This window comes from Podarcis muralis, chromosome 10, assembly GCF_964188315.1.
Source record: "Podarcis muralis chromosome 10, rPodMur119.hap1.1, whole genome shotgun sequence".
Lineage (NCBI taxonomy): Eukaryota > Metazoa > Chordata > Lepidosauria > Squamata > Lacertidae > Podarcis > Podarcis muralis.
In genome coordinates this window covers 76,881,823-76,902,815 of record NC_135664.1, presented here as the reverse complement: position 1 = coordinate 76,902,815, position 20,993 = coordinate 76,881,823, and the positions used below count along the sequence as shown (strand labels likewise).

Below are 20,993 nucleotides of genomic sequence, written 5' to 3'. Positions count from 1 at the left end.
ACAAATTAAGGCTAAAAATTTAGGGATAAGAACTTGTTGGATAAATATTTGGACATGGAATACAAGAAGGGGAGGTGAGTGGAAGTTCTGGGAGAAAGTTATTGAAAATTTGGATTATAAAGGGGGAAATTTTCTTTTTTGTTCTTTTTTCTTTTTATCTTTTGTACTACTTGAAACTTTAATAAATATTATTTAAGGGGAAAAAAGAACATTGGCTTCCAGGTGGAAAAATCAAAATTAGAAACAGAACTGTTAGAACCCAAAACTAAGATTTTGTCAAAGATGTATAACTTGCTGTTGAAATGGAATACTCAGGATGAAATGGTGAAATCTGCTATGATTAAATGGGCACAAGATGTTGGACATAATATTATGTTTGCTGACTGGGAACAGTTATGGACCACAGGTATGACGTTTACGGCATGTAATGCCCTAAGAGAGAATATTATGAAAATGATTTATAGGTGGTACATGACCCCAGTCAAGCTTGCAAAAATTTATCATTTGCCCGATAATAAATGCCGGAAATGTAAAGAAACTGAAGGTACATTCTTTCACCTTTGGTGGACGTGCCCAAGGATTTATTTATTTTTTAAATATATTTATTGAAATTTTAAATAATAAAACTAACTTTATAATCAACCAGAAAAAAAGAAAACATTATCACATTCAAACAGAAACAGAAAAATACAGCAAAAAAACATACAAAAAGTAAATAAAAGAAAAACAGAAAAACAGAAAAAAAGAAACATGAAAATCCAATTTTTTACTTATTATTTTTATAACCTTCTTTCCTGACTTCCTCACACCTCCCTTTTCTGTGTTCCCTTTTACACACTCATATTCAGCAGTACCTTACCTTCTTTCAAATCTTATTCTATATTTATACTTTCCAACCTATTATGTCTCCAATTTTCCTTTCCTTGTAAGTCCATTTTTACCTGTTCTTTATAACTTAATCCCTTTGTGCCATTTAGTTTAAATTTGACATAATATTATTCAATTCTTTTTCACCCTTATTCTTTTAAAACATTTTTTACATATTCCTTTCAAATATGTCACTAATGCCATATTATCTTTATAGCCTGAACATCATTTTAACATTCAAACACTTTGCAATGTTTTTGCAGGTAGTCTTTAAATTTCTTCCAGTCCTCTTCCACTAACTCTTCTCCCAGGTCTCGGATTCTGCCAGTCATTTCTGCCAATTCCATGTAGTCTATCACTTGCATCTGCCATTCTTCCAGAGTGGGTAAATCTTGTGTCTTCCAGTACTTTGCGATGAGTATTCTTGCTGCTGTTGTTGCATACATAAAAAAAGTTCTGTCCTTCTTTGGCACCAATCGGCCGACAATGCCCAAAAGGAAGGCCTCTGGTTTCTTAAGAAAGGTATATTTAAATACCTTTTTCAGTTCATTGTAGATCATTTCCCAGAAAGCCTTGACCTTTGGGCACGTCCACCAAAGGTGAAAGAATGTTCCCTCAGTTTCTCTACATTTCCAACATTTATTATCAGGCAAATGATATACTTTTGCAAGCTTGACTGGTGTCATGTACCACCTATATATCATTTTCATAATATTTTCTTTTAAGGCATTACATGCCGTAAATTTCACACCGGTGGTCCATAACTGTTCTCAGTCAGCAACATAATGTTATAACCAATGTCTTGCGCCCACTTAATCATAGCTGATTTGACCGTTTCATCCTGAGTGTTCCATTTTAACAGCAAGTTATACATTCTTGAAAGTACCTTAGTTTTAGGTTCTAACAATTCTGTTTCTAATTTCGATTTTTCCACCTGGAAGCCTATTTTTTTATCCATATAAAAAACCTCTCTAATTTGATAATAATGTAGCCAATCTCGCACTTTATCTTTTAATTTCTCAAAACTCTGCAATCTCAATGTGTCTCCATTTTGTTCTAATATCTCCCAATATTTCGGCCACTTGGCCTCCATATTGAGTCTTTTCAGAGCCTTAGCTTCCATGGGTGATAGCCACCTTGGGGTCTTGTTTTCTAATAAATCTTTATATCTTATCCAGACATTAAACACTGCTTTCCTGACAATATGGTTCTTGAATGCTCTATGAATTTTAACCTTGTCGTACCACAGATATGCATGCCACCCAAACGCATTGTTAAACCCTTCCAAATCCAAAATGTCAGTGTTCTCCAGAAGTAGCCAGTCTTTCAACCAGCAGAATGCTGCTGATTCATAATACAACTTCATGTCAACTTCTCGGTAGTGGCGCCCGTCCTGTGGAACGCCCTCCCATCAGATGTCAAAGCGATAAACAACTACCTGACATTCAGGAGACATCTGAAGGCAGCCCTATTCAGGGAAGTTTTTAATATGTGAGATTTTAGTGTATTTTTTATCTTTGTTGGAAGCCGCCCAGAGTGGCTGGGGAAACCCAGCCAGATGGGCGGGGTACAAATATATTATTATTATTATTATTATTATTATTATTATTATTATTATTATTATTATTATTATTATTATTATGTCTGGCAGGGCAAACCCCCCTCTTTCTTTAGCATCAGTCAATATTTTAAATTTTATTCTGGGCTTTTTGCCCTGCCAGACAAACTTAGAAATGTCTCTCTGCCACCCCTTGAAACAGTCCATCCTGTCCACAATCTGCAAAGTTTGAAACAAAAACAGCATTTTTGGCAGTACATTCATCTTTATGGCAGCAATTCAACCCAACAAGGAAAGCTTCAATTTTGACCAAATTTCTAAATCTTTTTTAACCTCTGACCAACATTTTTCATAATTATCTTTAAATAAATTCAAATTTTTGGCCGTCATATTAATCCCTAGATATTTCACTTTCTTCACCACATTTAAATCTGTCTCCTTCTGAAACCTTTCTTTTTCCATTGTTGTCAATTTTTTCTCCAAAACCTTAGTTTTTTGCTTGTTTAATTTAAATCCTGCCACCTGACCAAATTCTTGAATCAGTTCTAAAACTCTTTTCGTACTAGATTCTGGCTCCTGTAATGTCAAAACCAGGTCATCTGCAAAGGCCCTGAGTTTATATCGTTTAGCTCCGACCTGGATTCCTTTAATCAACCGGTCCCTCCTAATCATGTTCAAGAGCACCTCCAGGACCGAAATAAATAGCAATGGAGAGATAGGGCAACCCTGTCGTGTTCCTTTTTCAATTTTAAACTCTTCTGACACCACGTTATTAACTATCAATTTTGCTTTTTGTTCTGAATAGATTGCGTCTATACCATTTTCAAACCCCCGTCCCACTCCCATTCCCTTAAGATTTTTCTTCATAAAATTCCAAGAGATATTGTCAAAGGCCTTCTCCGCATCAATAAAAATCAAAACTGCTCTTGTGTTAGTGTTTGTTTGCAATAACTCCAAAATATCAATAATGTTCCTTGTATTGTCAGACAAATGTCTACCTGGGAGGAAGCCTGCCTGGTCTTTATGGATCACTTCATTTAACACTCTTTTTAATCTGTTAGCTAAAATATGTGCAAAAATTTTATAATCCACATTTAAAAGGGAAATGGGACGGTAGTTCTTGAGTTGTGTCTTTTCAGCTTCAGATTTTGGTATAAGTGTGATGAAAGCTTCTTTCCACGACTCCGGTGCCTTCTTCCCCTCCATAATCTCGTTGCACACCTCCTTTAATGGTTGAATTAAATAGTCTTTCAAAGTCTTATAATACTTGGAGGTTAACCCATCCGGCCCTGGAGACTTGCCCAGTTGCATGTTCTGAATGGCACCTTCAATCTCCTGTTCCGTTATCTTATGGTTCAATATTGTCTTGTTTTCTTGAGATAGTTTTTGTAATCCATTAGTTCTTAAAAATTGGTCTATATCCGTCTCTTTCTGCGGCCCCTGGGTATAAAGTTGTTTGAAGTATCTCTGGAAGCATTTTCTAATCTCCACAGGATTTGGATATTTCTCCCCTCAATCTCAAGATTGGTAACCGTGTTCAACTTCTGTCTTTTTGTCAACTGCCATGCTAGCAGTTTTCCACATTTATTAGCCGATTCAAAGGTCTTTTGTCTCATTTGTTTGATTTTTCCATTCGACTTCCTGATTTATCAATTTCATATATTGTACTTGATATAATTTAATTTCTCTCAGAATCTCCTGTGACTTTGGTTTCAATCTTAATTTTTTCTCTCCTTCTTTTATTTTCTCAAAAATTCTGTCTTTTTTCTCATTTTGGGTTCTCTTTTTTTATTGCATTCTGTTGTATCAGAAACCCCCACATCACCGCTTTACTTGCATCCCAGATTATTCTTTTTTCCACTGTGGTTTTCAAGTTTACTTCAAAGTAGTCCCACAGGTTCTTTTGGGCCTTCTTGACAATCTCTTGGTCTCTTAATAAGGTGTCATTCATCTTCCATCTGAAGGAGCCAGTTAAATTTAATCTCATTTCCATCTTGACTGCATTATGGTCGGAGCAGGTTTTTGGGCAGATTTCCACCTTTCTAGTCTTGGGAGCCAATCCTCTAGTTATCCATATTTGGTCTGTTCTTGTCCGTGTCATTTTGGCTTCAGAGAAGAATGTCCCTTCTCTTCCTAAGGGGTTTTTTGTTCTCCAAATGTCAATCAGATCCATGTTGTCAGTTAGTTCAAAAAAAGTTTTTGGTAGCCTGCCCTCTTTTGTTATGCTTTGACTTTGCGCTTTGTCCATATTCGTAGATACCACCCCATTCATGTCACCCATCATAATGATGTTATTATAGTCCACATAATCCAGCATTGTCTCATGCAACTTCTTGTAAAATTCCGACTTCCCCTCATTTGGTGCATAAATTCCCAAAATCAAAAGAATTTCTCCTTGTATTTGAATTTCAATTGCCAAAATTCTTCCTTGCTCATCTTTAAAAAGAAATTTTGGTGATAGGCTTTCTTTTGCATAGATAGCAACTCCTCTCTTCTTCACTCTATCAGATGAAATAAATTCTTGACCCAGTCTCTTATTGATTAAAACTTTCCTATGGAGCCTAATCACATGTGTTTCCTGTAGGCAAATTAAGTCTAATTGTTCCTTTTTTAATAAATGAAAAATCTTCTTCCTTTTCTCAGGGGAATTAAAACCATGAATGTTCCAACTTAGTAGTTGCAGAGACATGTTGAGATAGTTCTATTCTCCCTTTGGCGGTGGTATCACTTTCTCAGGCTCATCAGAACCCAAAGGTGTAGGTATAAAACTTAGTGGTCCAGATCCTGAGGCTCTTGATTCTCCTTCAGTCCCTTTCTGAAGGTCTTCTCCGTAGTCAAAACAAAAAAAAAAATCCTTCCAGTAGCACCTTAAAGACCAACTAAGTTAGTTCTTGGTATGAGCTTTCGTGTGCATGCACACTTCTTCAGATACACTGAAACAGAAGTTGCCAGATCCTTCTATATAGTGAGAAGGTGGGGAGGGGTATTACTCAGAAGGGTGGTGGGAATGGGTGATTGGCAGATAGCTGTGATGAGCCTGTTGACGACTCTAAACGACTGCAATAGGTCTTACAGGAAAAAGCAAGGGGCAAGAAGGTGAAAAATGGCTTTGTCATGTATAGTGAGATAAGAATCCAATGTCTTTGTTCAGACCAGGTCTCTCCATGGTTTTAAGTTTGGTAATGAGTTGCAATTCAGCAGCTTCTCTTTCCAGTCTATTTCTGAAATTCCTTTGTAGTAAAACAGCTACTTTGAGATCTTGTATAGAATGTCCTGGGAGATTGAAGTGTTCTCCTACTGGTTTCTCTATCTTGTGATTCTTGATGTCAGATTTATGTCCGTTTATTCTTTGGCGTAAGGTTTGGCCTGTTTGTCCAATATAGAGAGCTGAAGGACACTGTTGGCATTTGATGGCATATACAATGTTAGACGATGAGCAATTAAATAGTCCTGAGACGGTATGTGTGATGTTGTTGGGGCCAGTAATGGTGTTGTCCGGGTGTATGTGGCAGCAAAGTTGGCATCTGGGTTTATTGCAGGCTCTGGTGCCAGTGTCCGTGTTAAGTCTGGTTGTAGTATTATTGTGGGTTAGGAGTTGTTTAAGATTGGGTGGCTGTCTGTAGGCAATGAAAGGTCTTCCTCCCAGAGATTGAGAAAGAGAACTGTCATTGTCCAGGAGAGGTTGTAGATCTCTGATGATGCGTTGTACTGTTTTAACTTGGGAGCTGTATGTGATGACTAGAGGTGTTCTGTTATTTTCTTTTTTGGGTCTGTCTTGCAGCAAGTTCTCTCTGGGTATCAGTCTGGCTCTGTTGATCTGTTGTCTAACTTCATCTGCTGGGTATTTTAGTTCTAAAAAGGTTTGCTGTAGATCTCTTAGGTGAGAGTCTCTGTCTGTAGAATTGGAACAGATACGGCTGTAACGTAGTGCCTGGCTATATACAATGGACTGTTTGGTATGTTTGGGATGGTAGCTAGAGGCATGTAGATATGTTTGTTGGTCAGTTGGTTTACGGTATAAGGTGGTGTCTATGCGCCCATCCTGTATTTTTATAGTAGTGTCAAAAAAATGTATTTCTTGCATAGATTGATTCATTGTTAGGTTGATTGTGGGGTGAAATCATTGAATTTCTGGTGGAAGGTGTCCAGGGTCTGTTGACCATGTGTCCAGATGATAAAAATATCATCAATGTATCGCAGGTACAAGAGAGGTTTGAGTGGGTAGGAGTTTAGGAAACATTGTTCTAAATCTGCCATGAAGATGTTGGAATACTGTGGGGCCATGCGGGTGCCCATTGCTGTGCCGCTGATCTGAAGGAACAGGTCATCACCGAATTTGAAGTTGTTGTGGGTAAGGACAAATTGGCAGAGTTTGGTGGCAAAGTCCGCTGTGGTTTTATCTGAAATGGTGTTCTGAAATGGTGGGAACACACTACAGCACTGTGGTCCTCTGGTGGGAAAACTCCTGAGAAGCATGATTGAATCAAAAATTCTGGGACTATGGAAAAATACTATCTTCCTCAAACCCCAGAATGAGCAGGAGCTCTGGGGTTGCCCCATGGGTTTCATGAGCGAAGATGGGGCCCCCAGGAGACTTCTCTGATACCTGCAGCCCCTCCTTCCCCCTCTTGAAATTAGGCTGGGGGGGAAATCCCCCATTCAATTTCAGTATTTCAAGTTTTCTTCAGAACGCGCAGGGCAGGAGGCAGCGAAAAAGTTCTGGTGAAGAAGCAGTGCTGGGAGATCATGCGGTGGCAGAATGACAGAGTATGGTGCAAAAACCAAAGGTACTTTCATCTAAAATTATAATCACCATTGTGAGATGTTGCCTGATTTCATTATTATAGTTTTACATATAAACACCAGTTACAGATAGGTAGCCGTGTTGGTCTGCCATAGTCAAAACAAAAAAAATTCCTTCCAGTAGCACCTTAAAGACCAACTAGGTTAGTTCTTGGTATGAGCTTTCGTGTGCATGCACACTTCTTCAGAAGAAGAAGTGTATCTGAAGAAGTGTGCATGCACACGAAAGCTCATACCAAGAACTAACCTAGTTGGTCTTTAAGGTGCTACTGGAAGGAATTTTTTATATATAAACACCAGAACTTCACATATACCTCATGCTTGTAGGAATGATTTCCTGCTGAGTTCATTGCTCAGAGTGGACTCTGAGAGGAAGACGTCCCACACTCCATACATCTAAATGGGTTCTCCCATGTGAGAGTCCCTAGATGTTCCTTAAATAAAGGTAAAGGTAAAGGGACCCCTGACCATTAGGTCCAGTCAAAGACGACTCTGGGGTTGCGGTGCTCATCTCACTTTATTGGCCGAGGGAGCCGGGCTACAGCTTCTGGGTCATGTGGCCAGCAGGACTAAGCCACTTCTGGCGAACCAGAGCAGCGCATAGAAGCGCCGTTTACCTTCCCACCGGAGCGGTACCTATTTATCTACTTGCAATTTGACATGATTTCAAACTGCTAGGTGGGCAGGAACAGTGACCAAGCAACGGGAGCTCACCACGTTGTGGGGATTCGAACCACCGACCTTCTGATCGGCAAGTCCTAGGCTCTGTGGTTTAACCCACAGTGCCACCCGTGTCCCTGTTCCTTAAATACTCCATTATAAAGAAAGCACTTTTTGCAGTCTTTTCATTTAAACTGCTTCTCTTCTGAGTTTGTTGATGGTCTGAAGGGTTTCAACTCTTAAAGTTCTTCCTGTCCATAAGTCTGTTGAATTTCAACTTCCACTAAGAGTACTTTCCTGATTTTACCGTATTTTTTGCTCTATAAGACTCACTTCTTCCCTCCTAAAAAGTAAGGGGAAATGTGTGTGCGTCTTATGGAGCGAATGCAGGCTGTGCAGCTATCCCAGAAGCCAGAACAGCAAGAGGGATTGCTACTTTTGCTGCGCAGCAATCCCTCTTGCTTCTGGGATGCAGAATATTTTTTTTCTTGTTTTCGTCCTCCAAAAACTAGGTATGTCTTGTGGTCTGTTAAGTCTTATAGAGTGAAAAATACGGTTATATGGTTTGTCTTTTGTGTGAGTCTGTTGACATAAATCAAGGGTTCCACTCTGACTGAAGCTCCTTCTACAGTCCATACCCTTAAATGGTTTCTCCCGTGTGTGAGTCCGTTGATGTGTTCTAAGGCTTCCATTTTCACTAAAGCTCTTTCCACACTCGATACATTTAAATGGTTTCTCCCCTGTGTGAGTCGTTGATGATTTCTAAGGCTTCCACTATTACTAAAGCTCTTTCCACACTCAATACATTTACCGTATTTTTCGCCCTATAGGACACATTTTTCCCCTCCAAAAATGAAGGGGAAATGTGCGTGCGTCCTATGGGGCGAATGCAGGCTTTCGCTGAAGCCTGGAGAGCGAGAGGCATCTGTGTGCACCGACCCCTCTCGCTCTCCAGGCTTCAGGAAGCTATCCGCAAGCCTCGCGCGCCCAGCGGCAGCTCCCACCGGGTTCGCAAGGCTTGCGGGCGGCAGCCTGCAGCCCGAATCATGGGGCACGCTGCAGAGCCCGCCCCGTGCTTCGGGCAGATGTCCACAAGCCTTGCGCACCAGGTTCGCAAGGCTTGCAGGCAGCAGCCTGTTCTGGGGGCTGGGGTCGGGGGAAGCCAGCCAGGAAAAAAATATTTTTTCTTTATTCCCCCCCCCCCAAAAAAACTAGGTGCGTCCTATGGGGCGAAAAATACGGTATCTGGTTTCTCCCCTGTGTGAGTCCGTTGATGTGTTCTAAGGCATCCTCTGTTACTAAAGCTCTTTCCACACTCCATACATTGAAATGGTTTCTCCCCTGTGTGAGTCCGTTGATGATTTCTAAGGTCTCCACTCTGACTGAAGCTCTTTCGACACTCCATGCATTTAAATGGTTTCTCCCCTGTGTGAGTCCGTTGATGTGTTCTAAGGTTTCCACTTTTACTAAAGCTCTTTCCACACTCGATACATTTATATGGTTTCTCCCCTGTGTGAGTCCATTGATGGTTCCTAAGATCTCCACTCTGACTGAATTCCTTTCCACACTCCATACATTGAAATGGTTTCTCCCCTGTGTGAGTCCGTTGATGATTTCTAAGGTCTCCACTCTGACTGAAGCTCTTTCCACACTCCATGCATTTAAATGGTTTCTCCCCTGTGTGAGTCCGTTGATGTCTTCTAAGACATCCACTATCACTGAAGCTCTTTCTGCACTCTATACATTTATATGGTTTCTCCCCTGTGTGAGTCCATTGATGGTTCCTAAGCTTTCCATTTTCACTAAAGCTCTTTCCACACTCGATACATTTAAATGGTTTCTCCCCTGTGTGAGTCCGTTGATGTGATCTAAGGCTTCCACGATCACTAAAACTCTTTCCACACTCCAGACATTTATATGGTTTCTCCCCTGTGTGAGTCCGTTGATGGTTCCTAAGATCTCCACTCTGACTGAATTCCTTTCCACACTCCATGCATTTAAATGGTTTCTCCCCTGTGTGAGTCCATTGATGTTTCCTAAGGCTTCCATTTTCACTAAAGCTCTTTCCACACTCGATACATTTAAATGGTTTCTCCCCTGTGTGAGTCCGTTGATGGTTCCTAAGCTTTCCATTTTCACTAAAGCTCTTTCCACACTCGATACATTTAAATGGTTTCTCCCCTGTGTGAGTCTGTTGATGTGTTCTAAGGTTTCCACTCAGACTGAAGCTCTTTCCGCACTCCATGCATTTAAATGGTTTCTCCCCTGTGTGAGTCCGTTGATGTCTTCTAAGATCTCCACTCTGACTGAATTCCTTTCCACACTCCATGCATTTAAATGGTTTCTCCCCTGTGTGAGTCCATTGATGTTTCCTAAGGCTTCCATTTTCACTAAAACTCTTTCCACACTCCAGACATTTATATGGTTTCTCCCCTGTGTGAGTCCATTGATGTGATCTAAGGCTTCCACAATCACTAAAGCTCTTTCCACACTCCATGCATTCAAATGGTTTCTCCCCTGTGTGAGTCTGTTGATGATTTCTAAGGTTTCCACTCCGACTGAAGCTCTTTCCACACTCGATACATTTAAATGGTTTCTCCCCTATGTGAGTCCGTTGATGTCTTCTAAGATCTCCACTCTGACTGAATTCCTTTCCACACTCCATGCATTTAAATGGTTTCTCCCCTGTGTGAGTCCATTGATGTGATCTAAGTTGTGCACTCTGACTGAAGCTCTTTCCACACTCCATGCATTTAAATGGTTTCTCCCCTGTGTGAGTCGTTGATGATTTCTAAGGCTTCCACTATTACTAAAGCTCTTTCCACACTCAATACATTTACCGTATTTTTCGCCCTATAGGACACATTTTTCCCCTCCAAAAATGAAGGGGAAATGTGCGTGCGTCCTATGGGGCGAATGCAGGCTTTCGCTGAAGCCTGGAGAGCGAGAGGCATCTGTGTGCACCGACCCCTCTCGCTCTCCAGGCTTCAGGAAGCTATCCGCAAGCCTCGCGCGCCCAGCGGCAGCTCCCACCGGGTTCGCAAGGCTTGCGGGCGGCAGCCTGCAGCCCGAATCATGGGGCACGCTGCAGAGCCCGCCCCGTGCTTCGGGCAGATGTCCACAAGCCTTGCGCACCAGGTTCGCAAGGCTTGCAGGCAGCAGCCTGTTCTGGGGGCTGGGGTCGGGGGAAGCCAGCCAGGAAAAAAATATTTTTTCTTTATTCCCCCCCCCCAAAAAAAACTAGGTGCGTCCTATGGGGCGAAAAATACGGTATCTGGTTTCTCCCCTGTGTGAGTCCGTTGATGTGTTCTAAGGCATCCTCTGTTACTAAAGCTCTTTCCACACTCCATACATTGAAATGGTTTCTCCCCTGTGTGAGTCCGTTGATGATTTCTAAGGTCTCCACTCTGACTGAAGCTCTTTCGACACTCCATGCATTTAAATGGTTTCTCCCCTGTGTGAGTCCGTTGATGTGTTCTAAGGTTTCCACTTTTACTAAAGCTCTTTCCACACTCGATACATTTATATGGTTTCTCCCCTGTGTGAGTCCATTGATGGTTCCTAAGATCTCCACTCTGACTGAATTCCTTTCCACACTCCATACATTGAAATGGTTTCTCCCCTGTGTGAGTCCGTTGATGATTTCTAAGGTCTCCACTCTGACTGAAGCTCTTTCCACACTCCATGCATTTAAATGGTTTCTCCCCTGTGTGAGTCCGTTGATGTCTTCTAAGACATCCACTATCACTGAAGCTCTTTCTGCACTCTATACATTTATATGGTTTCTCCCCTGTGTGAGTCCATTGATGGTTCCTAAGCTTTCCATTTTCACTAAAGCTCTTTCCACACTCGATACATTTAAATGGTTTCTCCCCTGTGTGAGTCCGTTGATGTGATCTAAGGCTTCCACGATCACTAAAACTCTTTCCACACTCCAGACATTTATATGGTTTCTCCCCTGTGTGAGTCCGTTGATGGTTCCTAAGATCTCCACTCTGACTGAATTCCTTTCCACACTCCATGCATTTAAATGGTTTCTCCCCTGTGTGAGTCCGTTGATGTCTTCTAAGATCTCCACTCTGACTGAATTCCTTTCCACACTCCATGCATTTAAATGGTTTCTCCCCTGTGTGAGTCCATTGATGTTTCCTAAGGCTTCCATTTTCACTAAAGCTCTTTCCACACTCGATACATTTAAATGGTTTCTCCCCTGTGTGAGTCCGTTGATGGTTCCTAAGCTTTCCATTTTCACTAAAGCTCTTTCCACACTCGATACATTTAAATGGTTTCTCCCCTGTGTGAGTCTGTTGATGTGTTCTAAGGTTTCCACTCAGACTGAAGCTCTTTCCGCACTCCATGCATTTAAATGGTTTCTCCCCTGTGTGAGTCCGTTGATGTCTTCTAAGATCTCCACTCTGACTGAATTCCTTTCCACACTCCATGCATTTAAATGGTTTCTCCCCTGTGTGAGTCCATTGATGTTTCCTAAGGCTTCCATTTTCACTAAAACTCTTTCCACACTCCAGACATTTATATGGTTTCTCCCCTGTGTGAGTCCATTGATGTGATCTAAGGCTTCCACAATCACTAAAGCTCTTTCCACACTCCATGCATTCAAATGGTTTCTCCCCTGTGTGAGTCTGTTGATGATTTCTAAGGTTTCCACTCCGACTGAAGCTCTTTCCACACTCGATACATTTAAATGGTTTCTCCCCTGTGTGAGTCCATTGATGTTTCCTAAGGCTTCCATTTTCACTAAAGCTCTTTCCACACTCGATACATTTAAATGGTTTCTCCCCTGTGTGAGTCCGTTGATGATTTCTAAGCTTTCGATTTTCACTAAAGCTCTTTCCACACTCCATGCATTCAAATGGTTTCTCCCCTGTGTGAGTCTGTTGATGATTTCTAAGGTTTCCACTCCGACTGAAGCTCTTTCCACACTCGATACATTTAAATGGTTTCTCCCCTGTGTGAGTCCGTTGATGTCTTCTAAGATCTCCACTCTGACTGAATTCCTTTCCACACTCCATGCATTTAAATGGTTTCTCCCCTGTGTGAGTCCATTGATGTGATCTAAGTTGTGCACTCTGACTGAAGCTCTTTCCACACTCCATGCATTTAAATGGTTTCTCCCCTGTGTGAGTCCGTTGATATCTTCTAAGGCTTCCACTATTATTAATGTTCTTTCCACACACCATACATTCATATGGTTTTCCCCCTGTGTGAGTCCCTTTGTGCAATTTAAGGTTTCCACTCTGACTGAAATTCTTCCCACACTCCCTGCACTTAAAACGTTTTCTCTCTGTGTGAGTCCGCTGGTGTGTTCTAAGTTTTGAGTTCAAAGAGAAGCTCTTTCCACACTACATACCTTTGAATGGCTTCTTTCCTTTTTGTGTTCGTTGATGTGAACTATGTGTGCTCATTCAGTGATGCATATTCCACATTTCACACATTTTAATGGCTATTCCTAATGAAACGAAAGGTGCCCTGTCCCCCGCAATTCTGTCTTCTCCATCACCTTTTTCAGAGTGGGCAGAAAGCAAATCCTGTTTGGGTTTCAAGGAAGAGAACAAAGGGAAAGAGAACACATCAACCTCCATTAGCACCTTCTCTTATTTCAACATCTCTTACATTCTCCCATGTCCTACCTATGTTCCCAATTTTTAGGAAATGAAAATGGTATGATGTCAAATGGTAGTAATGCATCAGGAACCTTTCAAGATCCTCAATCATCTTTAATAACACAGCATGATCTTGGAATACTGTTGTCCTGTGGGACTGCCTTTCAAATCAAGTGGTTGCCCCCGTTTACACCTCTAGATCTTCATGAATCACCTGCACAGTCCCACTGACCTCAGGAGGTCCATATGGATTATTTTGGGAGACCCAGGCCTACATCTCTTCCAGGGACTGTGGTCTGGGTCAGTCAGAGAACTAGTGACAAGGCTTGGTGCTTGGGGTCAGCTGAATGGGTGCTCAGGGAAGCTCCTGTTCTTGGAGATGGACCTCCGTCTACATGCCTCACATTGCATGGAGAGAGCAGAAGAAGCAGAAGGAAAGCAGATGGCACATGGGAATCCCAGACGGAAACACCCACCCCAAAGGTTCTTTATAATGATGATGTGCTGCCTGATCCTGTGCTTGTCTTCTGACAGAGGACTATCCTAATCTGAAAGGCAGGATATTCAAGGCAAGGAGATAACTGTTCTTCATGGTAGGTAGACATATTGGTCTGGCACAGTTGAAGTAAAAAAGTAAAAAAATAGTCCAGTTGCACCTTAGGTTCTAGATATAAGCTTTTGTGTGCATTCACAGTTCTTCATATAGTGGGAGATGGTAGTAGGAGTACCCTTCTGAGAAAAACCCCACCCCACCCTCCCACGATATACAAGGGTCTGGTGACATCTGTGTCAGTGTATCTGAAGAATTGTGCATGCACACCAAAGCTTATACCTAGAACAATCTTAGTTGGTCTCTAAGGTGCTACTGGACTATTTTTAAATGTTTTATTTCAACTGCGTCAGACCAACACGGCTACCTACCTGAATCTAGATGTCATGGGGTGTTGGGGAGCCGTAGTTCCTTTGGTGGGGAACATGTCCTGCACCTTCTGGGGTCATTTTTCCACCCTTGGTGCCCACCCTGCACTCAGCTCTCACCTGTGGCTTCCAGAAGCTGTCAGCATGCAACAGGGGTTCAAGCAAAGGCTTCTACCAGCCGGCTAAACCAGGTGAGGAAAGCTGATGGGTCTCAAATCGTTGATGGGCTGGGTGGGGAATTCTGCTGCACCTGAAGTCAAGCCCTGGTGGATGGAGAGGAGGAGAACAACCGTGAATCCCACAGTCCTGAAGGCAGATTCTGCCCGTGCGGAAGAGGAAAGAGAAGGGCAGGTGGGGCACGTCCACCTGGAGGCTTGTTATCTAGTCCCAGGATTACTCTGACTTTGAATTATATATAAATTGCAGTATTGAAATGTGCCTGCTCCCACTTCATATTCTGATATTACTCTACTCTGCTTGTCTGTTTCTTACTTGAGTGCTGTTTTGGTTTGCTAAGTCAGGGTTTTACTGTGAGTTACATTTTTGCTATTTTTTGGGTCCTGTCATGCTTATCTGTCTTCAGTAATAAATTTCTCAGCTGATTTTTTTTTTCTGCCTCTGAGTGTTTTCTCCTACTCTGCTACCTATACATCAATCATTATGGAGGAGCAAGATCTGCAACCTAAAGCCCTCCTCAGCCTCGGCCCTGTGGACCTGAAGGAGCATCTTTACCCCAATCGTTCAGTCCGGACAGGGAGGTCCGCCTCCGAGAGTCTTCTGCTGGTTCCCTTGCAGTTAGAAGTGAAGTTCCAGGGAACCAGGCAGAGGGCTTCCTGCCCCATGGAATGCCCTCCCTTCAGAGGGCTAGGAAACAGGCAACTATCTGACATTTAGAAGACAGCTGTATCAGGAGGTTTTTAATTTTTGGATGTTTTACTGTCTTGTATATGTACTGTAGGGACGCGGGTAGCGTTGTGGGTTAAACCCCAGAACTTAGGACTTGCTGATCAGAAGGTCGGCGGTTCAAATCCCTGCGACAGGGTGAGCTCCCGTTGCTTGGTCCCTGCTCCTGCCAACCTAGCAGTTCGAAAGCACATCAAAGAGCAAGTAGATAAATAGGTACCGGTCTGGCGGGAAGGTAAACGGCGTTTCCGTGCTCTGCTCTGATTTGCCAGAAGCGCTTAGTTCTGCTGGCCACACGACCCGGAAGCTGTACGCCGGCTCCCTCGGCCAATAAAGCGAGATGAGTGCCGCAACCCCAGAGTTTCCCGCAACTGGACCTTCCGGTCAGGGGTCCCTTTACCTTTACCTATATGTACTGTAAGCTGCCCAGAGTGGCTTGGGGAAGATACTAATAGTATAACATCTAGAGTGGTGCCTCGGGTTATATGCGCTTCAGGTTACAGACTCTGCTAACCCAGTAATAGTACCTTGGGTTAAGAACTTTGCTTCAGGATGAGAACAGAAATCCTGCTCTGGTGTGTAGGGATATTGCGGAGTGGACAGTGGGGTCCGGAGGGAGACACTTTCCACCAGCAGGCAGCCACAATCTGCCTGCACGCGTGACCTTGGGGTGCAGGGCAACCCCCCCCCCCCGACAAGCCACAGCTGTCTGTACATCGTTCCACCTCTGCCTGACCTTTTGCGATCTCAGCAGTTTGCGGTGTCCTGTCTGTCACCCTTTTCCATGAGACGTTTGTCTCCATTCATCATACATTGAGCAAGGGGGAAATGACGCTGTGGAACAGGTGCCAAAATAACTTTGTACCACCCCACGATTTTGGGACGGAAGATGTAAAGGTCACAGCCCAAAAATGTATTTGCCTGGCTTGCATACTTGTGTCAATAAAAGGAGGCTCCACAGGAATGGCAGTAGCTCGCTTCAGCCCACCTGTGCCCAGCTCACATGATGATCAACACCTGTCTTGGGCAGCAGGAGGCCCCATTAGCTAAAGTGGTGCTTCAGGTTAAGAACAGTTTCAGATTAAGAACAGAGCTGCAGAACGAATTCAGTTCTTAACCCGAGGTACCAGTGTACTATTATTATCATCTTGTGATTTTTTGTAGTTATTTTGGAATTCGTACTGCAATATTAGCTTACGAAATGTTATGGGTGGAGAAAATCACAGGGTTGCCATAAACTATAATCCCACCCACAAACTCTCATTCACACACAGTCTGTAAATTTGGGGAGGTCACACACCTCACCTGTACTAATACTGGCAGTCTTTGGCCTGCACAGGCACACCCGGTGTGTAGAGCCTCCAGCCACAGGCACTGTCTATCCTGAAAATGGGTCCTTTGACTGGGAAGATTCATGCAGTCGCTGTCATCGGATGATGATGGGTTGTATCTCAGCTTGTCAGTCACTCTGACATTGGCTACAAAGAATGAGAGGAACAGAAATGCTTTTGAGGTGCAACTTCTGTATCAATCCTGAGAGCCATTCCATGGACTCTGCACCCCTGTTTCTGAGGACAGGTGTACATTATCCTCATCCTCAAGAAAGGACAATTAAAGATGGAAGCCTGAGAGAGAGGAAAAGGTTTCTGGCTGCTTCCTGGGTGGGATTTCGGAAACCAAGAGCCACTTCTGAGAAGGCCTCCCCCCTCCCCTCTTCTTCTCGGGATTTCCTCTCCTCTCCATGGGACCAGTGGTTGGACTGGGCAGAATCGCTGTGTCTGGACAGGGCAGGGGCTTATGGGGTGGGAAGAGGATGGAGATTGCAGGAAAATAGGGGTGGGGGGACAGGACCCCCACTTTCCAGGGATCCCTGTCTGGTCGCCTTGAAGGGGGGGCATTCCTGGGCGGGAGGGAGAAGCCAAGGCGGCCCCTCCGGAGATTCCCCAAGGAAGGCACGATGGAGACCCCCCCAAGAGTGGTCTTCCTATCTCCCCCCCTGCCAATGCTGCCTTCCCTCCTCCCCCCACTTCCTCGACCCCCTCCCTCTCTCCCGGAGTCTCCCCTGCATCCGGAGGCTTCCTTGGCACCACTCCCCCCACGTCCTGCGCCCCCATCTCTCCAGCCGGAGGGGCCCCCCAAGACGAGCCGGGGAGGGACAGGGGGGTCTCTATCCCTCGTGCCCGTTAACCCTTTCGTGGCCCACCTCTCTCTGCGCGGAGCCCCCAGCGCTCCGGATATTCCCAGCGGGCGCCACGATGGAGACTTCTCCCCAAAGACTGGTCTTCCTATCTCCCCCCCCCCCCGCTGCCCTTCTCTGACCCAGGGATGCTCCCCTCCCCCCCCCCCCATTCCTCGACCCCCTCCCTCTCTCCCGGAGTCTCCCCTGCACCCAAAGGCCCCCTTGGCTCGGGTCACCCCTCGCCCTGCGCGCCACACCTCTCCATTCCCGGCCCCCCCGACAGGAGCAAGGGAGGGACAGGGGAGGGGTCTCTATCCAGGCGCCTCCCGCACCCCTTAACCCTTTCCTGGCCCGCTTCTCCGCGCCCCAGGGAGTCCTCGTGGGTGGGCGCCCCATCTCCGCCCCTTCGCAGCAGGCGTGCCGGGATCCAGGCCCCACGGAAGGCGCTTGGGGGGAGCTGGCGGGGGTCTCTGGGTTCTTTTCTCCCCTCTCCCCCCCCCGGCCCCCTTTACCTCTTTGTCCTCGCTCCGATTCTCATTTCTTTCCTGCAACATCCACGTTGGGCGGGGATCCTCCTCTTCCCGTCTTCCTCCCCTTTCCTAAAGCGTCCTCCCCCCCCACCCCCAGCTACGCCGCAGAGCAGCAATCCGGAGTGGAAGCTCCACTTGCGGGAGAAGCAGGCAGGTTGGGAGGGAGGCTCCCCCCTCATTTCCGGAGCGAAGCAGGATTGGAGGAGGAGGAGGAGGAGGAGGAGGAGGAGGAGGAGCAATGTATTGGGGGTGTGATTTGGGATTGTGTGGGCGGGATGAGAGAAGGATGTGCCGGGAGGGGAGGGAAAGTGTGGAGCGGGTGGGGGGGGAGGAGAGGAAATCCCCCCCCCCCGGTCTTCCTTCTGGGATCAGGAGAGGGGGGAGGGGCTGATCCCGACAATCCAACAGCGAAGTCACAAAATGAGTTCTGCATTTAAATCAGATCAGACTCCGAGTTCGTGTTTTGGCAACATGACAGGTCTGTCCGTCGGGATGCCTGAGGATTTCTTGACTCCAGAATCCATCTTGGCAGACCCATTTCATTCAGGCCTAGAGATCTGTTCTTTGGACCAGTCTGCTTGGATCATGTGGATCATCAATGGTTCATATGGATCATCCATGATGTCATACCCATCTCACGGAAGGGGGGGGGGCTCAGGATGAATCTCCTGCCACGTGACTGGGGGAGTCTGGGGGCTGACGGGGGTCAGACAGGGCTGCTGTTTTGCTCTCCTTACTATTTCAGCTCAGGTTTTACTGAAATGGGTGGATTCATTGAGGAAACGGGGCTACGTTGCAAAGAGGCCAATGTGTGTACTTTGTTACCACCCAGTGAGTTGTGTTCCAAAGGCCATTTGCAGAAAGGCTCCTATTGTATCACCTGCGGCCACATGCTGGAGTTTGGGTGTTTTGTGGAAATGTGTCTCTATAAATGCACTTATCCCCGTGCATTTATAATGGCAAGACATTAAATCCCATGAGATGTGCAAACTGGCTGCTTTTGGAAGCACCACTCTGCAGCCCTGCCTGTTGCACGCTTACTTAGGAGTAACCCCTACGCGGTGCCATCTGATGCACGCTTACTCAGAAGTAAGTCCCCATAGTCGCCTTTGGCTGGACTTGACCATCCAGGAGTCCTTTACCTTGGGTAACAGGGGCCAGGAGGGGCCAGCCCCAGCCCCTGCTGGCTGGTCACATCTTCCACGCCAAGAAACTGGGCAGAGCCTTTAGGAGCCTCTGGCTGAACCTGCTGCTCTTCTCCCTGGCACCGCCATCTCCACGCAGGTGCCCCCTAGGCAGGTTGGCCTGCAGTTCCCCTCAGTGCCAGCCAGCACGATGCCTGCACTCAGGAAACCTGGAGGGCACTGGCTGAAGTCTGGGAGCCCTCAGTGCCAATGCGCAGCTGCTTTGCTTTTCCTTAGCCTGGCGGACATCAACACAGCACCCTACAGGGGGGTGGTCTCTTCTTCAGATGCCCTCCCTGGGGAAGAGTCGTTGGCCACAGGAAAGTGTGCCAGGAGGGGCCATTGAGAGGGCAGTACAGCACAGCCGGTGGGGAGAGTGCCTTCCTTGGGTGGGGTGGGGGGAGCTTGGATGGCCCCCTGCCTGTGATGCTTAGCTGAGATTCCTGCTATGCTGGGGGTTCAACTAGATGACTCAGGAGGGCCCTCCCTACTTTACAGTGCGAAGCCACCGCACTGCCCCCTCCACACCACCCAGATGGGACTCTCTTGTCCAACCCCACAAGGCCATTCCTCTGTCTGGACGGGGAGGGGGAGATAAGGTTCGCCAGAACTGCAGCCCCTTACTTCCCCTCCTCACGTTTCAAGCTGGGGCAGAGATGCAGATGCTCCAGGGTCTGGGCTGGCCACAGGCCCCCATGGGCGTGGATGTTGAGCCTTTCTTTGGGAGGGGGGGTGTTACAGAAAAATCTAGGTGCGAGGCTGCTCAGTCCCCCAGCTCGTCGGGCTGGCCCTGCGGGTCCCTGTGGAATAAAGGGAGGAGTCCAGCCAACCGGAGCAAATAAAGAGGGATTGCAAGGAGAGAGATTGCAAGGAGCTCCAAAGGGACTTCTCCAAACGGGCTGAATGGGCCGAAAATACAGTTCATTGTCAATGAGATTAAAGTGATGCATGTTGGGACAAAAAAAACCCTACGCCCGTTAATTTAATGTTACGGCTAAATCTGGGTGCAGGGCTATTCTGCCACCCAGCTCGTCGGACTAAGTAAGTCCGCGGGTCCCTGCGGAAGAAAATGAGCTCAGCCGGACAGGAGCAAACTGCAGAAGATCCAAGTTTATTGCGCAACAGGTTCAAGGCGAGATTGAACAGCGAAAAAGGGGTGACATGAACTTTTGAAACTCCCTCCATGTCCCAGAATACAGTGCAAAATACATCCCAGTTACATCATGAATACATTAAGGAGAGGTTGGGTTACACCGGATTAACATATGGAGGAGGGAGGGGGGAATATGCAGAGAGCTGGAGATATGGAGGAGGGAGGGGGGAATATGCAGAGCTGGAGATATGCGCAGATAAGCGCTTCCTGAGAAGACAATGGTCCATGTATGCGTAGTCTGTCACCTGGCATTGCCCGGAGGAAAGGTTTGGCAGAGTGATTTTGACAGGATTAGGGTCTTGACACCTTGAGGCATTATGGAGGACAGGGGAGGGGTGATGGAGTCCTAGAGAAATTGAGCAAATATTTGTAGTGAAGAAGACATGCCCCCCCCTTTCCGTATCAGTCCCCCATTCGGAGATAGATTTGCATTAAAGTTCTGCAAGAACTTGCAAATCTTTTCTCCGCACCCTAAATCTCGGTGAATGTGGGGGTGCCCTGTGAGTGGGAATAGGCTCTAATGGAAAAGGAGGTGGGTGGGCAGCAAAAGAGGGAACAACACGGACGAATAAAATTACTTGTGGCACCCTAGCTCTTTCAAACACTTTCAATAGTGG

The 20,993-nt window shown here is 45.6% G+C and overlaps 1 protein-coding gene and 1 long non-coding RNA gene across 5 annotated transcripts; both read right to left on the bottom strand.

Annotated features, from left to right (window-relative positions):
• Positions 1–200: 200 nt before the first annotated feature.
• Positions 201–18,129, bottom strand: LOC114605729 (uncharacterized). 4 transcript variants are annotated; one of them, XR_013394496.1, is made up of 5 exons: positions 18,022–18,129; positions 16,631–16,808; positions 14,548–14,690; positions 13,257–13,434; positions 201–2,644 (listed from the first exon to the last, which is right to left on the bottom strand). It is a non-coding gene; the product is annotated as an uncharacterized LOC114605729 (long non-coding RNA). The 4 variants fall into 4 exon arrangements; XR_013394497.1 differs by having other exon boundaries at positions 16,636–16,808; XR_013394498.1 differs by lacking the exon at positions 14,548–14,690.
• LOC144329062 (uncharacterized) lies at positions 9,084–13,216 on the bottom strand. The gene is made up of 2 exons (XM_077935575.1): positions 11,158–13,216; positions 9,084–10,652 (listed from the first exon to the last, which is right to left on the bottom strand). Exons 1-2 carry the CDS (start codon positions 13,084–13,086, stop codon positions 9,111–9,113), a joined length of 3,471 nt encoding a protein of 1,156 aa, XP_077791701.1. The 5' UTR covers positions 13,087–13,216; the 3' UTR covers positions 9,084–9,110.
• Positions 18,130–20,993: the final 2,864 nt, after the last annotated feature.